The sequence below is a fragment of the Argentina anserina genome, chromosome 4 (genome assembly GCF_933775445.1).
Source record: "Argentina anserina chromosome 4, drPotAnse1.1, whole genome shotgun sequence".
NCBI lineage: Eukaryota > Viridiplantae > Streptophyta > Magnoliopsida > Rosales > Rosaceae > Argentina > Argentina anserina.
This window is the reverse complement of record NC_065875.1, coordinates 27,575,970-27,598,423: the sequence shown is the minus strand read 5'-3', so window position 1 is coordinate 27,598,423 and position 22,454 is coordinate 27,575,970. Positions and strand designations below refer to the sequence as shown.

The 22,454-nt window shown below is 38.4% G+C and overlaps 4 protein-coding genes and 1 pseudogene across 6 annotated transcripts; 2 read left to right on the top strand and 3 right to left on the bottom strand.

Moving 5' to 3' along the window:
• Window positions 1-114: 114 nt before the first annotated feature.
• On the top strand, window positions 115-2,261 carry LOC126791442 (chaperone protein dnaJ C76, chloroplastic). The gene is made up of 4 exons (XM_050517898.1): window positions 115-614; window positions 719-975; window positions 1,104-1,287; window positions 1,451-2,261. The coding sequence occupies exons 1-4, from the start codon at window positions 225-227 to the stop codon at window positions 2,183-2,185; spliced, it is 1,566 nt and encodes a 521-aa protein (XP_050373855.1). The 5' UTR covers window positions 115-224; the 3' UTR covers window positions 2,186-2,261.
• A 406-nt stretch (window positions 2,262-2,667) lies between these two features.
• On the bottom strand, window positions 2,668-3,059 carry LOC126791680 (thioredoxin-like protein YLS8; annotated as a pseudogene).
• Window positions 3,060-6,499: 3,440 nt separating this feature from the next.
• On the bottom strand, window positions 6,500-10,010 carry LOC126792857 (serine carboxypeptidase-like 34). Its single transcript, XM_050519348.1, has 9 exons — window positions 9,516-10,010; window positions 8,584-8,694; window positions 8,371-8,466; window positions 8,163-8,255; window positions 7,931-8,019; window positions 7,514-7,816; window positions 7,203-7,432; window positions 7,002-7,107; window positions 6,500-6,905 (listed from the first exon to the last, which is right to left on the bottom strand). The coding sequence occupies exons 1-9, from the start codon at window positions 9,796-9,798 to the stop codon at window positions 6,756-6,758; spliced, it is 1,461 nt and encodes a 486-aa protein (XP_050375305.1). The 5' UTR covers window positions 9,799-10,010; the 3' UTR covers window positions 6,500-6,755.
• A 1,653-nt stretch (window positions 10,011-11,663) lies between these two features.
• LOC126790989 (uncharacterized) lies at window positions 11,664-15,006 on the bottom strand. Of its 2 annotated transcripts, none has more exons than XM_050517379.1 (4): window positions 14,793-15,006; window positions 14,322-14,423; window positions 13,348-13,622; window positions 11,664-12,749 (listed from the first exon to the last, which is right to left on the bottom strand). In XM_050517379.1, the coding sequence occupies exons 1-4, from the start codon at window positions 14,879-14,881 to the stop codon at window positions 11,941-11,943; spliced, it is 1,275 nt and encodes a 424-aa protein (XP_050373336.1). In that variant the 5' UTR covers window positions 14,882-15,006; the 3' UTR covers window positions 11,664-11,940. The 2 variants fall into 2 exon arrangements, with proteins under 2 accessions (XP_050373336.1, XP_050373337.1); XM_050517380.1 differs by having other exon boundaries at window positions 14,326-14,423; window positions 14,793-14,959.
• A 637-nt stretch (window positions 15,007-15,643) lies between these two features.
• On the top strand, window positions 15,644-18,318 carry LOC126790871 (cytochrome P450 86B1). 2 transcript variants are annotated; one of them, XM_050517232.1, is made up of 3 exons: window positions 15,652-15,715; window positions 15,808-17,006; window positions 17,723-18,318. In XM_050517232.1, exons 1-3 carry the CDS (start codon window positions 15,652-15,654, stop codon window positions 18,095-18,097), a joined length of 1,638 nt encoding a protein of 545 aa, XP_050373189.1. In that variant the 3' UTR covers window positions 18,098-18,318. The 2 variants fall into 2 exon arrangements, with proteins under 2 accessions (XP_050373188.1, XP_050373189.1); XM_050517231.1 differs by having other exon boundaries at window positions 15,644-17,006.
• The last annotated feature ends 4,136 nt before the right edge of the window (window positions 18,319-22,454 follow it).

Genomic DNA, 22,454 nt, shown 5'->3' with positions numbered 1-22,454 from the left:
AATGTCAAGAAAATATCTCACATCATTTTCTGAGTCTGGCTTGGCTGTTTACGCAACCCAATTATCTTGGAGCCAAGCTTTCTTGGTCCTCCTATTTCCTCGTCTTCACTTTTATACCTCTGTGCCATTAATCTTAATCTCCTCCATCTTCTTCTTTGATCTCTACCTATTCTTTTATCTAGCTACAATTGCAAGCCAACCAAACACTAGGATACGAAGAAGACATGCCTCCGCCAGTAGCAGCAACAGGAATAGCATGTCTTCCTCTCCATGTTCCCTCCCCCACTTCCACCTGTTCTGCTCCGATGGTTGTATCAAGAACAACTAGCCCAAAAACCTCCTCCTGGGGTAGTAAGATCATCAAGGTTACAAGATGGAGATGCAGGGCAAGAGCTTCTTCATCTAGCGGATCTGACATCACAGACTTTGATCTATACGATCTTATGGGCATCGATAGCTCTTCGGATCATTCTGAAATAAGAAGAGCGTACCGGACACTCCAGAAGAAGTGTCACCCCGACATCGCTGGCGCAGCAGGCCATGACATGGCCATCATTCTCAATGAAGCATATGCTCTTCTCTCTGATCCTAATCAGCGCCACGCTTATGATAAGGTCCATATCATCACGTACAGTTGCTTATCCATTACCTACTGCATGCTTAGAATCTTTCTCTTTTAACAATCAGCAGCTAATTACTAGTGCATGCGCGTATGCAGGAGCACTCAAAAATTGCAGAGCTCCGAGGTTACTCAGGGAAGCCTCTTTACTCGTCGTGGTATGGTTCAGAGACCGAAGAACGAGCAGTTTTCGTGGATGAAGTCAAGTGTATAGGTTGCTTGAAATGTGCATTATGTGCTGAGAAGACTTTTGCAATTGAATCCGTGTATGGAAGAGCCAGAGTTGTCGGACAGTGGGCGGACCCTGAACACAAAATTCAACAGGCTATAGAGGCTTGTCCTGTTGATTGCATCTCGTAAGTATCTCTTCATTGAATACATGAACCACATTGAAAGAAGTAGCAAGGCTTCACTTCGATCCGTTACATACACTTAGACTACCCTCGTTTCTTTATTGAATGATCAATCGATGGATTATATGTAGATATGTGGAGAGGTCGAACTTAGCAGCTTTGGAATTTCTGATGTCCAAGCAGCCGCGCGGCAATGTAAGAATAGGAATGGGGAATTCAGCAGGTATTCGCGTCTCCAACATATTTGTTGAGGTGAAAAAATTCCAGACAAGATTCCAAGAGGCAAAAGAGAAGGCTTCTGCAAAGAATGTTTATGTACGTTAGAGGACCTTCTACATACATTTATATATAGATCATTTTATTTTACTTCACTGCTCACTAGTTACTATCACTCTGCTTCACATTATATACGTCTATAGTTTCTCAAATTAATTTCCATCAAGGCTATGGAGTTGCTGAATTAGATTGTGTTTATCAGGAAACAGACTTACAAAGAGAAGCAAGAGTGTCAGCAATTCAAGCCATCAGATCCATCTCCAACTGGTTGTATTGGATACCCTTTGCAAGTGCAGGTGAAACCAGTTCCAAGAGTACAAAGCCTCTCCAACATCTAAGACTACTCACTGCCCATAAAGAATCCAGCACAGAATTTGAACCAAACATTGGCAAGATCAGAGATGCAGCTGCAGCCAGGAAGCAACCGAAAAGAAACAGCAACCGCCAAACCTCTGCAATGAATGGTCACATAAGTACCTCGGATGATGATGACTATTGGATTCCATCAAGCAATTCTCTTCCAGCTGCTGCCTCAACATCCCAAAGTAACTCTGACGTCTCGAGATCATCAGAACCTGTTTCATCTGCGGCAGGTACTGGTAGCAAACGATGGAAGCAAACTACACCAGCAGGTGAAAACGTTCGAAGAAAGAGAAATCCAATTATATGGGTGGCTCCAGTGGGACCAGCAATGGTTGCTTCAGTTCTTGTAGCTAGATTACAAGGAAATGAAGTTGCAACAGTTAATGATAGTACTAGTACAGGTGGTGGTGGTTTAACAGAACATATATATGGCTCTGTAGCACTGGACATAATCAACAGCTCTTGGTTACAGATCGTATTGGCGGGGATTACCTGGTATATCATTGGAACAATAATCGTAGGGTTTGCAGATGCTATTATTAATTTCAGAGTAGGGAAAGAAAAGAGAGATTGATCTATACTACAATATACTGTAATTATAAATAGAACGCACTGTTAGAAGATTAATGATATAAAGTTGTTACATTTATATATAATCCAGCGAAACTATTTTTCAGTAGAAAACGCTAATACACTCCTGGATATTCAGCACAATTCCTCGAGATTTCTGGAAACTGTCAGAATGCATATCCTCTTACAAAGTAGATATCTTCATAAAATTTACGTCTTCTGCTAGAGTGAACAGGTTTTACCCAAGTCAATGTATACCTGAATTCAAAGTCATAGGCTTTTCTGGCCTATTGATCCGTTAATATTAAAAACTTTAAAAGCTAAAGACCTAATCAAACTCTTAGGAGCGAACACGGTGATCAGGTAAAGAACTTCAAAAGCTACGGACCTAATCAAACTATTAGGAGCGAACAAAGGTGATCAGGTAAAGAGAGTCGAGTGATTACCAAAATAGAACTCCATATATACATTGTACATTAGGATGCTTTTGGTTGTTTGAATACAGGAGATTGATATATAGAAATTCAGACATTAGGATCATCTTACAAGGACTGGAATGAATTACAGCACTTAGTAGCGGTACTTGGTGGAGTAATCCTTAGGAGCAATCACCAAACCGCGCCCCTTCCTAGCACCACGGTACACTGTCTCCACAATGGCAATGAACTCTTGCTTGTCCTTGAGAGCCCAATTGATCTTGTTGTTGTTCCCAGTGCCAAGGTCAATCATAATGTGTTTGTTTCTGAAAAAGAACATGACTGTGGACGGGTCATAAAGCTCATACATTATGTTGAAATCAGGAACCTCCGAAATGTCCACAAGGTAAATGACAGCAAATTTTTAATTTTGTCAGCCACTGCTGCTAGCACTTCATCCATCTGAATAAACACAACATGTAAAGAAAGTACTAAGCACCAAGATAAAGGGAAACAGTCAATATGAAATTATGAATTGAGCTGCATGAACCTCTGCAATACCATATAAGGTGAAGTAGGACATTCCAATTCAGCGAATTACTATGAAAATGATGCAAGGGCAAGACTCGAAGCATGTAAATGATCAGAACTTGAATGTCAGATGAAGGACTATCTAAGTTCATTAATGCAAGATTTTTTTTTCTTGTGTCTGTCTTTAGGACTACTCACCCCAAGCTTAACAAACAGAATGTCAGATGAAGATAAATAAATTACTTCCATAGCCTGAAGCCCTGAAGAGTAGGAGCTGCAAATCTAACAAATCCTTTACTGAAATAACTAAAAAATAGTATTTACTGAAGTTTAACAAGAAAAAGATAGACCGATAATGAAAAGAGGGTCAGGAACAAATACAAGATAATAAAACTACGTGAATGTTTTCCATCACAAAAGCCAGAACAGGGTACATAATAGATCGTTGAACTTGTTGTAGATTTTCCGTCCGAGGATTTTCTGGCAATTATGTCTGTTCAAATCTTATCCATCAAGCAAAGAGCGGAACAAGTCGAGATTATTTGTTAAGAAATTTTCCTCCTTATTGCGCATTTCTATACCATTTTCCAGTAAGTCAACATGATATTGCAACGGGGTAGTGCCGCAAAGGCTCAATTCAACAAGGGATGTCACTGCGGCCATTGCATAATACGAAGTAGCAACGACCGCCACGCATTTTTCCTATTCATTTTACAGGAAAAGTGAAAAAAAAAAATTAACCTCATGCCTCGACCAATACTAATAACAGTAATAACATCAATAATAACACTTACCAAGTAAAGAACTAAAGAACAGAGCAGTTCCACTTGCTCTGGAGTCCCTGCATATATTATATACTGTGAATGTTTAGTATGACTGCAAATATGAAGTGAGTATCATATTCATACACAATATTTGCATAGAGAAGCTTGATTTCTTTACTCACATATACTTTATCAATTGTTGATGAAAGCATCATAATTGCTTGAAAATTCTTCCTGCAAACAACAGCATTTAGCAGATGCAGAAAATCAGCTTTTGCAGACACCAAACAAAAGCTTAAATTACATGAAAAGAAAGAAATATATGCACACCTCATTCATCTCGTCTGGTTTATCTAGCGGTATCACCACACCATAAATTTGTTCACCCAATATTGGTTCAACCTACAATCAAAAAGGTTGTGGAATGCAAAACTTAATTAGAGAAAGAATGAATTATGCGATTAATCTTGCAATAAAAGAGAAAGAATTACATTCAAGTATGAAACAAAACCTGAATAACTTAGCAACTAAAATGATTGTTTGTGAACATACAAAATAGCTCAGTTGTTAGCAAAATATTGGGGGGGGGGGGGGGGGGGGGGGGTTGTTGTTCTTACCCATCGTACACTCAGACTACGTGTGAGAAGATCGAGAGCAAGTTTAGCCTATCAATGATATAAGCGTCCTTAACATCATCTGATTCCAGGATCATCACACTCTCATCCTGCACATTATATTATACTTAACTAAGTAGGAGATTTTTCCTTAAAAGTATATATGATTGAACTACTTACATGCGTTGGATCACTAGGAATATGGTGCGTTTCGAATGTAAAATTTTTAATATGTTGGAAGCCCAACGTCATCTTTTGGAATTGTTCAGAGAGTCTGCTCTACATTCTTTTCATCCTTACAAGAAGCATCACGAGATGTCTATTTTCTTTATTCTTGGTATCTCACAACTGTCTGCCAATGCTACCAGCTTCATCACGTCTTTTGATTAAAGGTTTCTTGGTTGAGGATTTGCTATTTTCTAGAGTTTTTATATCTATGGTTTTGCATGTGTGGGTGTACACATGCTGGATTGAGCTTTTGTTTATCCTCTTTGTTTGAGTTTATCAGACATAGAAAGTCAGGTTTTTTACCCCCCTCTTTTGTTAAATAAATAAAAAAAGGTTTCACAAAAAAAAAAGATGATGATGAATTGATGATGATGGTGTTGATGATTAAGAAAAAAAAGTTGTGAAGGAAAAGCCATGAGATGCAAATACCGATTGCACCCGTTCAATCCAAACTTTCTTCTGATCCTCTGCAAAAGCAAGAGATGATATATAGGTGAAATCCAACCTTGCAGATCTTGTACAGCAATACCCAACATGTGTACCCATAAACATATTAACATATGTAAAAGCTATTTTAATCAATATCCAGATGCATATATTGCCGAAATTAAATACACTAGACTTATACCCGTGCGATGTACGTGTTAATGTGTAATGATGAAAAAAAACATATTATATTTGTGGTTACATCTATTTTGATTTTTATAACATATAATCATTTTATGTAATTGAGCATAATAAAAAAAGTATTCTAGGCAAAACATATTTTAGTGATTTTAAAGGGTGCTGACTTTATATAGTAGTATAGATAGATGGAACATATCAACTTGAATATGCATATAGCGATTACAAAAAACAAACAAGGACAAAGAATATGAATCAGAAAAAGATCGAGATGGAGGAACGTACTACTACATATAAATCTTTTCGGAATTCCAATTCAAAAGTCTAAGTCGACATCCTTTCCGATCGTTGAAACCCTGAATAAGTGAATTGGCGCGCACGCACACACACACACACACACATATATAGGGCTTCTCGGCTACTGACGTCCGCACCGTCCGCACGATACGGATTCGGCGATTATGGCAACGCTCAACGACGGCGCTGACCAGCACAGCCGCACTCCCCTCCTTCTGGCGCTGTTGTCTGTGCCGGCCGAAGCTGCAATGCCGGCCTACGGCGGCCAGAACCTTGAAATTTCAAATTTTCTGGGCACCATGCGGAGATTTCGAGATTCCGGCTGCCATAGGCCGGCGCTGCAGCTCCGGCCAACACAGACATGAGAGCTGAGAGGAGGGGAGTGCGGTTGTGCTGGTCGGCACCGTCGTTGCGCGTCACCAGTGGCCGAAATCGCCAAATCTGCACCGTACGGACGGTGCGGACGTCCGCAGCTGAGAATTTCTCTATATATATCTACTTCATGGACTTTGTGAAATATGTGACGGCCCATGTTTTTTTTCTAAGGTAGGAAATCAGTGATTTGAAGAAAATAAACAAGATTTGTCTTCCATGCGGGCAAAATAACTAAATTATTGATGTACTGAAGTTTAACAACAAAAAGATAGACTTATAATTGAAAGAGGTGAGGAACACAACACAACAAACTAAAAGTGCATCAAATTTCCAATAACTAAACCCTGGATTGATAGATGACAGCTTTTGAACAAAGAGGCTTCTTGTTTCTAGAATCATCAGTAGAATGGCTATTTATGAACAAGAATGACTGTTCAGTCATGTTGCATAATCTGAGTTCATTCAAATGATTTTTAATGATGAAAACTTGCTAATCTCTCTCCCTGCATGTCTGTCTTTCAGACTGTGTACGCAGAAGCTTTGGAAGCTAATTCTGTTATTTCTTCTTTTAAATAATTTGGAAGCTGTCAAATAAACAATAATGCCATTGAAGACTTGGATTCTGACTAGTTCATTCTCAGCTAGCTCTTAGCTAGGGCAGAGACTCAACAAGTTCATGATCTAATATTTATTGACAAAACGACAAAAAGGAAAGTTTCATCATGTTAGAATGGTTTTGGTGGGAGACTCCTATCAGCCAAGAAGTGTTCCAAGAGGAGGAGCGCCTGCCTTGGTGCAAAAACTGGAACTTCATGACCTGCGCCTCTAATTGTCACAAACATAAGGCCGTCGTATGCAACTGTCCACCCGCCAACCTACGAATATCACATACATTGATCAGTCTAATCAGTTCGGGAAGATCCGAATAATAAGAGGTACGTAGTTGCTAAGACATAAATGGAGGTTGGTACCTGTTTGCTATTGTACCAAGGAGTCCAATCTTGCTTGATCTTCAGTCCGAGTTTCTTCAACGCGTATCTAGTTGATGTCACCGGAACTCTGCCATCAGTATCACCACTGCAGGTACATTCATTCAGTACATATATGTCAGCCAGAACAATATATTAATCATGATTGAAATGAAAGAAGTAAATGTCTGTGACTATACATACCTATAAATCCAGACGCGGAGACCACCATCGACAAGCTTCTGAATCACAGGAAGAACTGATGGTGGTGCATCCTTCCAGAAGGTGATGTTATCACTGCAGTGAGTCCACGGATAGGGAATGCCAGTGACATTGGCATGCAGAGCCTTTTGGACTTCTGGATTATTCAAGTACAGATAAGTGTAATCTGATGAGCAAGGATCATAACCTTGTGGTCTCTTTCCCCGTCCTTCCTATATAAACATAGAGCAGTACGTAATCATTCAATTTAGTATATTGAAGGTAGCTAGCTAATCCATGGTAGTGTCACTCACAGCTCTAGAAAACAAAGTGGGAGCGCCTTCAATGGCGCGGAAGTGTTGCTGACGAGTAGGGACTGATAGAGTGTTATTATCATTGACACAGGTGGGAGTGTACAAGCTGTACATGTCTATGATTTTGTACACATCAAAGTACTCATCCAACAGGTTGTTACACACTTTGGATACGTTTTGGACACTGAAGTTGCATTCTCTCTTAATGTCACTGTACAGCCGATCAGAAATTACTGCGTGATCCCACGCATAATCAATCAATCCCTTCTGATCTGATTCATCGTCTATTGCTGCATTACCAATCTGCACGCGTCGATCATAGTTCATGTCACAAGAACCATATAAAAGATACTGTTGATTTATAAGCAACTGATGAAAATGATAAAAATGAATAGATGAGAGAGCAAGCTCACCCACCATAAATCCCTTGAAGTTTATATAGTTGTCCTTGGATGCTTTTTTGTTACGGTCAAAAATGAGCTCAGACAGTTGTGGAACATAATGCCCTGTAGTCAGATTTGGCACACAGACACATGATTAAGGACTGTACGTAGTAGTTAATCAGAGTTGCATTTACAGACCAAAAGAAGAGGAATGAATATTGTCTTGAATTGATGAAGAATGTCACAGCTTGTAGGTGAATGTATACCTGCATAGCTTTCTCCAGTGATATAGAAGTCGTGGGACTTAAATGCTGGAAACCTTTTAAACCAGTTGATGAGAAAATTGTATGAATCCTCAGCTGACATAAGATGATAAGGCTCATCAATCGGTCATATATAACTATCTAGTCTATTCAAGCTCTAGTTTATTTGACAAAAATTGTAAAGATCAGATCAAATACTGAAATTACATACCTGTAATGGTGTCCCCTAATTCCTTGATATCTTTGGTAGTATTAGTGTAAGAAAATCCGACACCCACAGGAGACTCCAGAAACAAAAGATTGGCAGCTGATTGAAAATAAAATACACATAGATGAAGATCGAGTGAGCAGAGTCTATATATTCAGAAATGGAAAAGGCCAGTTAGAGTTTCTTAAGTAGAAAACCAAAAACTCGAGTAAATACCATTGTTCCAGGCGTAAGGGTTGTGCTTGAGCTTGGGTTTGGCGCCATTTTGAGGGAAGAAAGGGCCTAGCTCCTCTGCTGCTCCATATCCAACTGAGGAACATCCAGGTCCTGAAAGAAGAGGGTTTCTGTGAGATTAGTTGGGTACTCTTTGACTTTCCACTGAGCCCAAAGGTAATGGGCCATATTGTTTTTAAAGATGTTCACTTAGGTTGGACCAGCTAGATCAAAATAATGTTATTTTAGTTTGGTCAAAACAAGGATTTATATAATACCAATCACATTTCTGTTTTAATTATAAATATATATTGCTTAGCTGTTGAAAACCAGTCACATTCATAACTCAAGGATTCCATCATCATAGGGTTTGACAGTTTATTACACATATACATGCATTTATAAAATTCATTATCTAGGTGTCATTGAACATAAAATTTATCGCACAAGCATAAAATTTAGAGTCTATTCTGTATGAATTTTACCGTCGAACTATATACAATGTATTGAAATTTTGGATCAAGCTATCTAGATAGGCCTCCCTTCCTTGGATCCATATATATATGGCTAACAAGGTTGAATCTACACAAACAAGTAGAGACCATACAAATTGTCTTTGCTCTGGTTGCTTAATAATAGCTAGAATGATGGTGATGTATGATCATGACAGGTTGCGATAATGCATGTGTTAACTACTACAGTGCGGGGGACCATAAATTCAATTATACATACGTAATGCACATGAACAATGGATCAATGCAACTTGCAACGCCAGGCAAAGAAGCAATGAAGAAATTAAGGTCCTTAATTTATGAAGAATTGTTCATGGACTATATATATATAGAGAGAGAGTGAGTATTCATACGATGGCCTATTGAGTTATGGATTAATTGATTCGAATCGACTGGAATTGAGATAGATAGATAAGCAGGTACCTCCGTTGAGCCAAAGGACGAGTGGTTTATTTGTGGGGGTTTTGACTGCTTCAAAGAACCAGTAGAAGAGGGCTCTACCGTGAGTTTCGTTCACGGTTACGTAGCCTGCGTATTGATCGAACTTCACCGGAGGCTGACCCGGCAGTCCGATCACTCTATCTGCTTCCTTTGCATCATCATTATAATCTGATGATATCCATGATGATCTCGCTCCCGTTTGCGTAGGGAGTACCGATGCTGCTATGCACAGACTAATAACCAGAAGACCAAGTATCACAGGCATTTGGCTTTACTATCAGAATTTGACCACACTCACTGCCGTCTGGTCGAATACGCAGGCTTAAGTAGAATACATGGAGAAAGAAAGAGACATACAGAATGGGATGTTAATTTGGAATATATGGTGGTTCAAATTTGAATGAAGACTGATCCAGGGACCGAATTTGAAACTTAAGCAAGTCGACTCCACAGATAAGAGTGAAAATAAACGAATGAATATAAGCGAGAGACCAACAAAAAAGAGCATATACATGTCCGTCCGTGTGATCTGTCTATATATATTTATAGGAACTCATAACGACGCAGATCACAAATCCTTTCAATTCCTGTTATTGCATTTCCACCCGAATAACTAATAATAGCATATTAACTAGCATGATTTCATTTTCTCTAATTATGTGTATTAGTTTCTTCTTTAATGTCTGATTCTCCTATCCGGAATTTACTTGTTGAAGCAACTCATGCGCACCAACCGTTGTACCACTCACCAATGACAATGTCCACCTAAGTAGTAGTCTTATATCTCATGGAGGAGCATTCTTTGTGTGATTTCATGACACTTCCATCATATAAAAATAGGAAAAATACTTCAATTTTACTTTGTATCTTTGCTTAATTGCCAATATATAGTATCAATCAATTGAGGTGATCGAGCATGCAACAGCTAGATAGTTTAGGCTAGCTGTGGCCTCCTTTAATTTAGAAGTACGTTTGCCTCAGATCGACTTTGAGAGAGTATATCAGTATATGTACGTAGCTAGTCCTAAGCCGAAGCTCATGGTATTGTGTCCATTCATTTTGATTGAAATCTTCTCTTCTATAGAGGATAATTATGAGGATATATATAGTATATCAAGTTTATTGCGTCCTCCGGAACCAAAGGGTACGTACGTAGTAACCGATCTTTACAAGCATAATATTTTGACTTTTTGACTGATCTCGATCAATCTGCAGCTATTTGAAGTATATAAAAGCCACACACACATGCATAAACACGAGAGAAAAGGGAACTGCTTGACCTTGAAGAATGATGGTGCACGAAATCTAGCTAAGTTTAAGGGAATTGTAATATTGTTCTATCAAAATTTTAAGGCAGAAGGATCAAAACGTATAGAACGGCCATGTATAACGTACTGCTAGCTAGATATGAGAGGAAGGAAGAGATCTTGGCTGCTGGCTCAGTCAATTGTTTTTATTTTAGAATTGTCCAATGGAAACAAATGTGCAGGCCATATGATTCAGTAGAAGCAATACAAGCTTGACCAAAGTGATCCACACATATGTAACATCATGTCTACTTGCATCAACATCACATACACAATCGTAATCGTATTAATTGAATGGCCTTTCCTTGACGGTAGCAATATTGGATTCTAATTCAAAACCAATCATTATCATATAATGAGATATCAAATTTAAATAATTATAATTTGTTTGCTAAAATTGAAATGGTTGAGACACACCCCTGAAAAGAGCTGAAACACCAAATAGCAGCCAGACGGCCAATTAGATTGAGACACCCCATCAATCTCCCAATGTAAACGCAAACACCAAACAGGCCTAAATATACTCCCAAAGTAAAGAACAAATACTAGTTTTCAAGAAATGAATAGTTGAATACAAATGAACTAGCAGGGCCTTCCATATGTATCCACCTACCATATTACTCCAAAACCCAACCACCAAATACATACATACACATAAAGTCCGCGATGCCATGACAAGACAGGGTTCTAATTAACAACACCCCAATGGATTGTAAGTTTTAGACTACTTTGGATCTGTTCTTGTTTTTCCTGTTGCTCCATCCATCCATCCATCCAAACTCAAAAACTAATTCTAAAATGTACATGAAAAAACGAACGTAAATCACCAACAAGCTTCTGTAAGATAGAAGCCATTCACTGTCAGATAATTTATTCTGTAGCGTCTGACAATGTGAAAGAAATGGAAACTTAACTGCTTTCCCTAAATATGATGGCTATGCCACGTACAAAATTTCTCTCCCAGAATTCCACATAACTCAAATTCCATCTGCTAACCTTATATGCAGCTAATTTTATCAACTTGATAAAATTTCATGGTCACAACTCACAAGGAACCATGAGTATAATTCTGTAACATAAACCAAAGTTTATAACAAACCTCAGCTCCACCTTCTTCGGTCTTCCTCCTCATCGACTGGACTATACCACTCTGGCCGGCACTTATAGTTGCTCAACCTGTAATTCAAAAGCACTTCTTCATCACAGAGTGCCCTTGTAGCTACCAGAACAAGTGTCCTCAAAACAGGAACATCTGAACCGCTATTTCTTGAACTCCCAAGCTTCAACCAAAAGCTCCCAAATTTCTTCATCTTCACATCTTCAGCACTTCCAAATATGACATTTGGAATATAAACTCTCATTTCCTTTTCAGTTAGTGGGAAGTCATAAGGACAAATCATTACATTTGGCTCCACACCATTTGCAGGGTGGTTGGCAAAATGAGCCAAAGCTAATGGGTTCCTCCGCTCTATAATGTTGCCACTTCCAAGTTGCCTGCCATCTAAAGGCTTACTTAGGAGCTTTAAGAGACGATCTGAACCTTTCTCATCTCCTTGCTTATGAGACCTGATCTCTGGTTCTGTTAACCCATTCCAGAAATCACGTGTTTGACCCCCAGAACCCCATGGTTTGCCATTGATCACAGTTCCATCATATCTTGTGATCAGATACGAGTTTTGTGCATCAACTCTTGGATATCCAGGAATGTAACGGTAAAATGCTGGGGAATATATTACACCAGGGTACACAGCCACCACAGAACCAACATCACATTCACCATTTAAAAATAAACCTTGGCCCGCTTCCTTATGGGGTATCTGAGAAGGTTTGATATCGAGAGTGTAGCCAAAGAGATCCTTTAATTTTTTAGATACATCAGCGAGTCCTAATGGCCTTGTCTCAGGCACATCTGTGCTGAAAAATAATAATTAATCAGTCTTATACTATATAGATAAATTAGTAATCAGTAAAGCAGAAGACACAAGTTTCTTCATATTGACATAGAGAGGCTATCTTCTCCAGGTAGAGTATGTAGAGGACATCATCACTCTTGGGTTCATAATTGTATGAGAATGGTTAGAGAGAATCATCAATCTCGGATGCATAATTGTATGAGAAAAAATTGTATGAGAGAATGCTTTCAGCATTTAAAGAGCCACTGGCTGAAGCTCATTTGCATACAAAGTTTAAAGGGGAAGGAAAAAAAACTGCATTGCTCCATACTATTGGTTAATAATGCAGTTACTTATCCTTATAACTTTATAAGAGAACAAACTTACCTATAATTCACAAAATGTTGAATGTGTGAAAAGCCAAAGTATTTTAAGGTGGTATTTTAAGCCAAACTTACCTATAAGCACCTAATATGGAGATAATTGAAGATCCTAATACAGGCTCTCAGAGCCCACTTTCAGCCACGAGTGTTCAGAAGAAAATTCAAGCTCATGAAATTAAGATCACAAATTACTGAGAACTGACGAAAAAAGGTTGCAAAAGAAAAAACTCACCAGGATGTTTGTCTCCCTGTCTGTTTCTGCCAATAGCTAAACTAAGTCCACTTCGTTGAGGGGTAACATTTGATTTTTTAGTTGAATGAGCTACCTCATTGGAGTTGTTTACGTCAGGGAGAAGAAGTTCATCCATACATGTGCAGAAGCTTTTAATTTGAAGATGAATGTTCTCTTGGACTTGTTTCTGTTGATCATCAATAGAGGCTTTATTAGCCATGTCAATAATCTCGTCCACATCTGCCCCATCAGCGTCCTTTCCCAAGCGATTGTAGCTGGATATAAATATTTTCCACAATCAACATTTGTGATATTTAAGACAAGGAAAATGAAGCATGCAAATTATATGAATGAGAATGGCAACAGTCGGCAACACTAAATACATGTAGAAATATTTCAGAAGTAAAAATAAAAAAGATATATGATCTATATGAAAAACAAATGGTTTTGTAGTGCTTCAAACTACTAGAAATCTAAGATTAATATTTCACAACAAGGGGTCAATGGTGCAAAAGTTTGTAGTGGTTCAAGTGTTATGCTTATGCATTTGAACTTTAGAACTCCGTTCACATCTTTCATAAGAAACAATTGGTCAGTGAATTCGTTAAAACTTAGAACATGACGAATGAGGAGCTGCAAAATGTAAATAGATAAAGACATATAGATCTATTGTATAACCCATGGCTGCTATTCATGTTCAACAAGCAATAACGATAGTAAACAGAACCGATGAGAAACTAGTTGCTGTTTTAGATTTAGATAATATAAATTTCTTCTGTTAAGAAGGATTGTAATTACATTATTTTCTTGTTCAATACAAGCACCCTAGTACTGTATGAAGCAATTTGATGGGCAGACTCATCAGTAATAACCGCCTGGTCCATGCTTTGCACATGAGTAATAATGATAAGCATGCAATTAGCTTTGGGATCGGACAAGACGCTGATATTGAAAGATGGTAATGAGACACCAACCTACCCGGTATACAGGAACAGGCGGTTAATATCCGCCTCCAATTGTAGTTTCCTAGGATTCTTGGCAAGCATAGGGGAGTGTTTAGCAAGAACTTTGACAGCCTAGAAGAAAAATGGGTCAGCATTATGTCTATTTCACATGTATAGCACAGCTTAAGGAGGTAGATAAGCATGTAGGATCCCCTTCCTTGACTTAGGAATGCCTAAGAATGATAAATTCAGAGAGATAATGCAGCAGTAGTACATGATCTATTCAGCAAAGATTTACAAGCTGAGATGGTGCTAATCCGTTCATTTTTACTGGGACAAGCCCACATTAAAGCAATTATCTCCTCCCCCATTATGAACTTTGCCTAACTACCTCAAACCCTATAATACTAAACAGTAACAGATTCACAAATTCATTTCGTCTGCCTGAGAGCCAGAAGCTAAGGCAGACGAGGTGAATGGAAAGTAAGAAAAGGAAATTACCTCCTGAAACTTGTTGAAAAGAAACGCCATCTCTTCTCTCTTTTCTGCACTTCCTCCCTGCTGCGCCTCCTCCTGAGTTCTGACTCCATGAAGCAGGTTTCCTACAACCGAGTCTATTAATTCATCACCATTCGGGCCACCTAAACCTGCATGTACCTGTGTGGAAAGGCCCAACAGAACCTGGATACTCTTTTATGCGGGGAGGCCCAATTGGGTTGAGTTTACGTAGTGGTTCACCAATGATTCTCTCTCTTAAAAAGGGAGAGAGAGAGAGAGAGAGAGAGAGAGGACTACTGCAATCGTAGGTTATCCGCCCGCATCCACTTCTCAACCTCCCGCACACTCAATTTCTACAATTCAAGTAAGAAAGCCTCATTTTATTATTACCCACTTCACTTGTGCCCTCCTCATTCCATATACAAGACACCATTACCCTACGTCCTATTACCTAAACCTTAATCACTTGACTAATTCCACACTCAAACCCCTAAATCAACCAAACAACACACAACATTCCCTCTTACTTCTAACTCGTATTCCCCAAAGTGAATACATGAAAGCTACATGCTTCTACTCCTCCCACATTCACACTAGCTTAGCTTAGCTTAGTTCATTAAGGAAAGAAAGAAGCTTAACCCATAAGCATTATTAATTTAAGCGTAGCAGTTAGTTATGATAAGTGACCACGTAAAAAAAAAAAAAGGGGGGGGGGGGGGGGGGCTCTACGCCATAGCTTGCTACAGATGCCTCACAATATGACAATATTAGATTTCAGCTCACCAAATCAAACCCGCTTCTCAGATGACAAGTAAAAACATGCACGCCAAGCAAACACCATATAACAAGTAACAAACAACACATGATCACCACTCCTCAACCTAACCGCGTATCATCTCCATCTCTCTCATTTCATTTCATTGCCATGATCATTATCATCATCCATTCATGATGACGATGATCAGCAATCTAACCTCTCTCATCTCCTCCGCTTCTGAAGCTAACGCCGTCGTTGCCGGAAGCTTAGTCTCCCGGCAACTCTTTTTCCTCCGCGACATCCAAATCTTGGAGCTCTTCGTGGCTCTATGTGTTTTCGTGACCATACACTCCCTGAGGCAAAAGAAACACCATGGTCTGCCCGTTTGGCCTCTGCTCGGAATGTTACCCTCAATGACTCTTGTCGTAGGATTCCAAACCAACAACATCTACGAGTGGCTCACACAAGTTCTCTGCCGCCAAAACGGTACCTTCTCATTCAGAGGCCCTTGGGTTAGCAGCCTCCACTGCATCGTCACTTCCGACCCTCGTAACTTGGAGCACCTTCTCAAGACCAAGTTCTCCAATTTCCCCAAAGGCCCTTATTTCCGTGACACCGTCAGTGATCTCCTCGGAGACGGTATATTCAGCGCCGACGACGAGACATGGCAGCGACAGAGGAAGACTGCCAGCCTCGAGTTCCACTCCGCCAAGTTCCGACAGTTGACTGTAGATTCCTTGCTGGAGCTGGTCCACGGGCGGCTTCTACCGGTTTTAGAGGACTCCATCAAACACTCACTTGCCCCAATCGACCTGCAAGATGTTCTTTTGAGATTGACGTTTGATAATGTGTGCATGATAGCATTTGGGGTCGACCCCGGTTGCTTGAGACTGGGTTTACCCCAAATACCGTTTGCGCAGGCGTTTGAGGACGCCACTGAAGCAACGGTGATGCGCTTCGTGACACCGGCGTGGCTGTGGAAGGCCATGAGGTACTTCAACTTGGGGGCAGAGAAGAAACTTAAGATGTCCATAAAAGAAGTGAATAAGTTCGCAGACGATGTGATTCGGACAAGGAAGAAAGAACTCATGGATACTACTAGTCCAGTTGGTAATAAGCAGAGATCGGACCTGTTGACGGTGTTTATGAGGTTGAGAGACGAGAAGGGCGAAGGGTTCACGGACAAGTTCTTGAGGGATATATGCGTCAACTTCATACTTGCAGGGAGAGACACTTCATCAGTGGCACTGAGCTGGTTCTTCTGGCTCCTTCATATTCATCCCGAGGTCGAGCACAAAATTCTTCAAGAACTACGCACCATAGTGGACGCAAGATCAACGAATGATATTGAAACCGAACTCGTTTTCTCGGCGGAAGAGATGAAGAAGATGGATTATCTTCATGCTGCACTTTCAGAAGCTCTGCGGTTGTATCCTTCAGTTCCACTGGATCACAAGGAGGTAATTATTTAATTAGTTGTTAAACTAAAACATCAGATTAATGTTTCTGCTTAGAATCTTTGATCTAATCTTCAGTAAACCTTTGTATTATTTTATCTTAGTTAACATCAGATTAACGTTCTGGTCAAGTACACAGGTCTAAAATCGATCACCATCCTTCAAGTTTTTGCTTTTCAGCAATTACTGATAAAGAGTATACAACATATAGACGATATTTCGTTTTGATTCCGGTGATAGAGAAAGTATGTTGATACTTGAACATCCAATATATGTGTGTGTGCCCGCGTCTACACTCCAACCTGTTTATATACGCTGGAAAATTCTAATATAAATCAATGTATGTTATATGTTTCACATTCGACGGTCGATATTATTTTGTGAGTGGGATCAGAAAAATAGTATCCGTTGTCAATCATGTGAGATGTATAATAGATTACCATGAGAATTAGAAACTTTTGTGCATCGGTAACAAATCATTGTCATAACATAGTTGACTTCCTTATATAAGTAATGGGCCCGTGTTATTACATATCTTTCTCAATTTCTGACAGGAAACTGACACCTTAATTTGGGAATGGTCATTGATAAGATTCTTGTTTACCTAACCCTTCCCTTCGCTGAGTTCGCTCTGTTGGCTCGGGTAGGAAAAATTAGATAAGCTCTCTAGATATAATAAAGCAATAATGCTTACTCTTAAGTCTTAACTGGATTTGTAGGTTGTCGAAGATGACGTATTTCCAGATGGAACAGTACTGAAGAAGGGAACTAAAGTGATCTATGCAATGTACAGCATGGGGCGAATGGAGTCAATATGGGGAAAGGACTGCAGGGATTTCAAGCCGGAGAGATGGTTGAACCCAAAAGATGGCCGGTTCTTGGGTGAGTCTGCCTACAAATTCACTGCCTTCAACGGCGGTCCTCGCCTCTGCTTGGGCAAAGATTTTGCTTATTATCAAATGAAATTTGTTGCTGCCTCCATCATCTCTCGCTACCATGTGAAGGTGGTCGAGAATCACCCCATTGTACCAAAGCTAGCATTGACAATGTACATGAAGCACGGACTCAAAGTCACTCTCCTTAGGCGTACATGACCTGATTAATGCAGCCTCATCACCAAAGCACCAAAGCAGAATAGTTCTGAATTAAGGTTCTCGTTAAGGATTATCTGGTACCGTTTATTGTTTAAGTTATGCAAGCCTCTCTCGTTTGTGTTGTGGGCATTTATAGATAAATGGTATTACCATAAAATAGGTTCTTGGGGATTTGTGAACTTCAATTATTTGAATAATGAGATTGTGTAGTATACCTAATGCGTGAATAACTTGCTAATTAGCCCTACTCAAGCATCCTCTTCCTTTTTCTTGAGTATAGACTTTTCTTCCAAACCACATACCGAACAAGGGAGCCACAATAAGAGAATTACACTAGTAATAGGCTCTCATCCAACAAAAACTGAAGAAGGCTTATCAATAATAGGCTCTGATTTTGTTTTGTGCATGGAATTGATGTATTTAGAAGAACTAGAGTACTGCTCAGCCAACTCACGAGCTAGTTGGTCATCTCTCTCTTTCTGCATCTGTACTCTTACTAGTTGGCGGCATCTTGAACCTGTAAATTGAAGAAGTTTGGAATTAGAATACAACAATTTTGTAAAATGTCTATGAAATGCTTAAATGAAAAGGATTGGGACTGGTACAGAATGTAGTGCTACCGAATGATACAGTAACCAGATTATACTTAGGCAAGTCAATACTCTCAACCTATCTAAGACAAGCAAGTCATAACTAAGAGAATACAAGAATCTATTATCAACTACACCCGGCTTTAACCTGATTAATATTTCAATCAGTCGCTCATTTCTTGCTTCCTTCAGCTTCAGCCTTCAGGCAACACTTTCTTTCAATCATATATTGTACTGTTATAATGTATAGTTCAAGAAAAACCCCAACCAAGGGGAAACCATTTTTGATAAGTAAATCACCAGTAAATGAAAATCATGTGCTGAAAAATTCTTAGTATTGTAGTATTCTTAACAGAGACCTTTTACTTTTTGTGTAAGAATTAGAAACAATGATCTGTATCTCTCTACTGCTACTGACATAATCTAAAACTTCAATCAAACTTAAAACTAAACAAAAATGACATAGATCGTTCTACCAAGAAGACAAGCTTACAAGTCAACAAGGTAAATTACAAATACAAAATCAAATTATCGAGACACAATAACGCATTAACAATAAACCAAATGCACATATAGTTATAACAAACCTCAAGATTTCAATACTCTTAACCTCACTAAGCTTATCAAGAATCCATTGACCCTCAATGAGATAATATCCCACTAACTCAATGAGATAATAAGCCACCAACCCATAAAAAAGCATCAGAGGTTTGTACCTGTTACAAATCGAAAGGAGACCGGGAAGGAGAAGGATTCGCACTAGACCAAATGCTCGCACTATTGAATTTGGAAGATTGGAAGCTTGGGTTAATGGATGTGGGGGAACTGAATCTGATTTCAGAGAGATTGGTTTCAGAAAAGATGGGATTGGGGGCAAACTAGATTTGGACGGCTTTAGGGATTGGTTTAAGAGAAGATGGTTTTAGAGACTAGGGGGCCGAAGTGTTCGAGTGAGTTGATTTAGGGGTTTTAATATAGAGTACTTAGGCGACAAGGTTTCGTCGGCTAAGAATAATTTCCCTGAGTTTTTAAATTTTTTGCCCAATTTTTGAAATTTCATTCAATATGTGGGGGGGGGGGGGGGGGGAGGGGGAAGATCGCACCGCTAAAATTTTTGGAGCTCAAACGACAAATCTTCATTGCCTAAGTGTTTTTCACTTCCCTCTTCTTTACTAACTAGCCTATGTGAATTACATGCCCCAATATGGAAATATATCTATAATTAATTAATATAACTATAATAATTAGTCTAAATATATAATTAAATTCTAATATGTGGACACTGTTCGGCACTGGTAGGCATTGTTCATGTATGTGCTACGAGTTTAGAATAGGAAGAATGATACATTTTCAGAAAGGGAACGACGTGTGTGATTTTTCAGGCATCCGAGGTCGTTTAGGCCCTCAAAAACAGCTTTTAGTTTTTTTCTGAAATTATTTCAGATTTTATTTGTTTTAGATTTTATTTTATTTTAACCCATGAGCTTGATTAGGCTTTTGTTAACGCTCTTGAGGAATCCTAATCTTATGTTGGTAGTGGATTCTAATGGATTTGTTCCACTGCATTAATAATTAGTAATAATAATAAATATTTAATACACCACAACTAATTTTGTCAAATTAATTTAAACAACATAAGTCATTCAATCATGCATCATACATAATCTTCATCCTCTGTATCATTTGCCTCTTCTGACTCCTCAGTAGAATCCTCATCTTCAATATTGATGTACTGATCTGGTGCGTTAGGGTTGAAAGCATTGTTTATGCGAATAGCCCCAGTATCAGGAATTTGAAGGCTCTTGATATGGTTCAACAACCACGTCCTCTTCATCATCTTCTGCACCCCCTTTAACTGTAGTTGCACTCCATATATTTCTATGTGACATTATGTTAACCACTTTCCAACCTCCACCAGCCTTTGGATCATCCAGATAGAACACCTGTTTTGCCTGTATAGCAAGAATAAAAGGCTCATTATCATATCAACTTGTGTTTGTATTTACTGATAATAAACCATAATCCATCTTTGTACTCCTCGGCACACTAGGGTTAGTATTGAACCATTTGCACTTGAATAGAACAACTTATATACCATCCCCGTAGATTAGTTCAACAACAGCGAGTAGCACTCCATAGTAAGGAAATTCATTCTCGTCCACCATGACACCATAGTTTGGGTTTTATGGCTGAAATCTTGATGTACCGTAAAAAATTTGACTCCGTTGACAACACACCCAGCACACACTCTATGTCTTTTCGGCTTACCTGCTAAATTATGCAACGTTGGGGAGTACCAGTCATTATGTTGTTGTTATAGTTGTCCCATCTGCAATAATGTAAATATAAAAAAGTAAAATTAAAATAACTATATGCGGTAATAATATTAAGAGATCAAATATTGAAAGGCATAAATGCCGATTTGCACTCCAAACTTGGCTGAAAAATTGTCAATTTGCACCCTGAACTTGCATTTGAGTCAATTTACCTCCTAAGCTTGGTAAAAATTACCGATTTGCACCCATCCGTTAAATTTAACTGTTTCTATTCAATTTTGCGTCACATGTCATGCATTTAAGGGGTAATATTGTCATTATATATTTATTTATATTGAATAATGAAATAAATTAATAAAATTACTTAAGAGGAACACTTGCTACAATGTTTGTTTTTTCGAAACATGTTATTGATTTATATATTTATTATTTTATGTGATATGGTATGTTAAAAGATATTAGAAAAAAAATAAATAAATAAATACATTGAAAATTAAAAATAAATGTGTGTTCCAAGAGAATTACTATTCTACCATCGTGTGTGTCTTAGCTTTATTAGGTTTCCTGTTAGAGATAGATTCGCATCTCTGTAATAGATTAGGACTCTGAATCCTACGGGATTGTGGTTATGTAATGCATATATATTGGCCTCATTATCAATCAATAAACAGTTATGTTATGTTCTATTACGTCGTTATTATTCTCGTTTTGTTCATCCTCCAACAATGTGTACATATGAAAATATATTTATAAACAACACACTATATTTGAATGGGTGGCTATATTGAATATATAATTCAAAGTAGGTTTAAGTAGGTAGACTAAAAGATGTAAATAAATAATTTGATTAACAAAATAATCCTCATTTTAAAGATTTTTTTATTTGGTTTTAAGAAAAATATAAATATAAAATGACAACATTACCCCTCATGTGCATGACATGTGACGCAAAATTGGATAAAAACAGTTCAATTTAACGGATGTGGTGCAAATCGGCAATTTTTACCAAGTTTAGGAGGTAAATTGACTCAAATACAAGTTCGGGGTGTAAATCGGCAATTTTTACCAAGTTTAGGGGGTAAATTGACTCAAATGCAAGTTCAGGGTGCAAATTGACAATTTCAGCCAAATTTGGGGTGCAAATCGGCATTTATGCCATATTGAAATGGTAGTTTACATTATCCATTTTTCATAAAGTAAGTTGGAAAATCTTTTTTATGCTTCTCTTCCGGTATCGTGTATCTATAATTTTGCTTTATGAGCCGTAAAATGCTCATTAAGGAGACCTTGCGAAAGGTTGAAATGCTTCTCTTCCAGTATCGTGTATTATGAACTATTTTGCAGTTTAAGCTAAAATTTGCGAAAGGTTGTGATTATATCAGGTCAAATATTTGTCTCATTTACACTATATTTTTAGTTCATTATCTTCGTGGCATAATATAAAATATAAGACTATATACAGTCGATCTAAAAATCAAGAAATGTCACTTT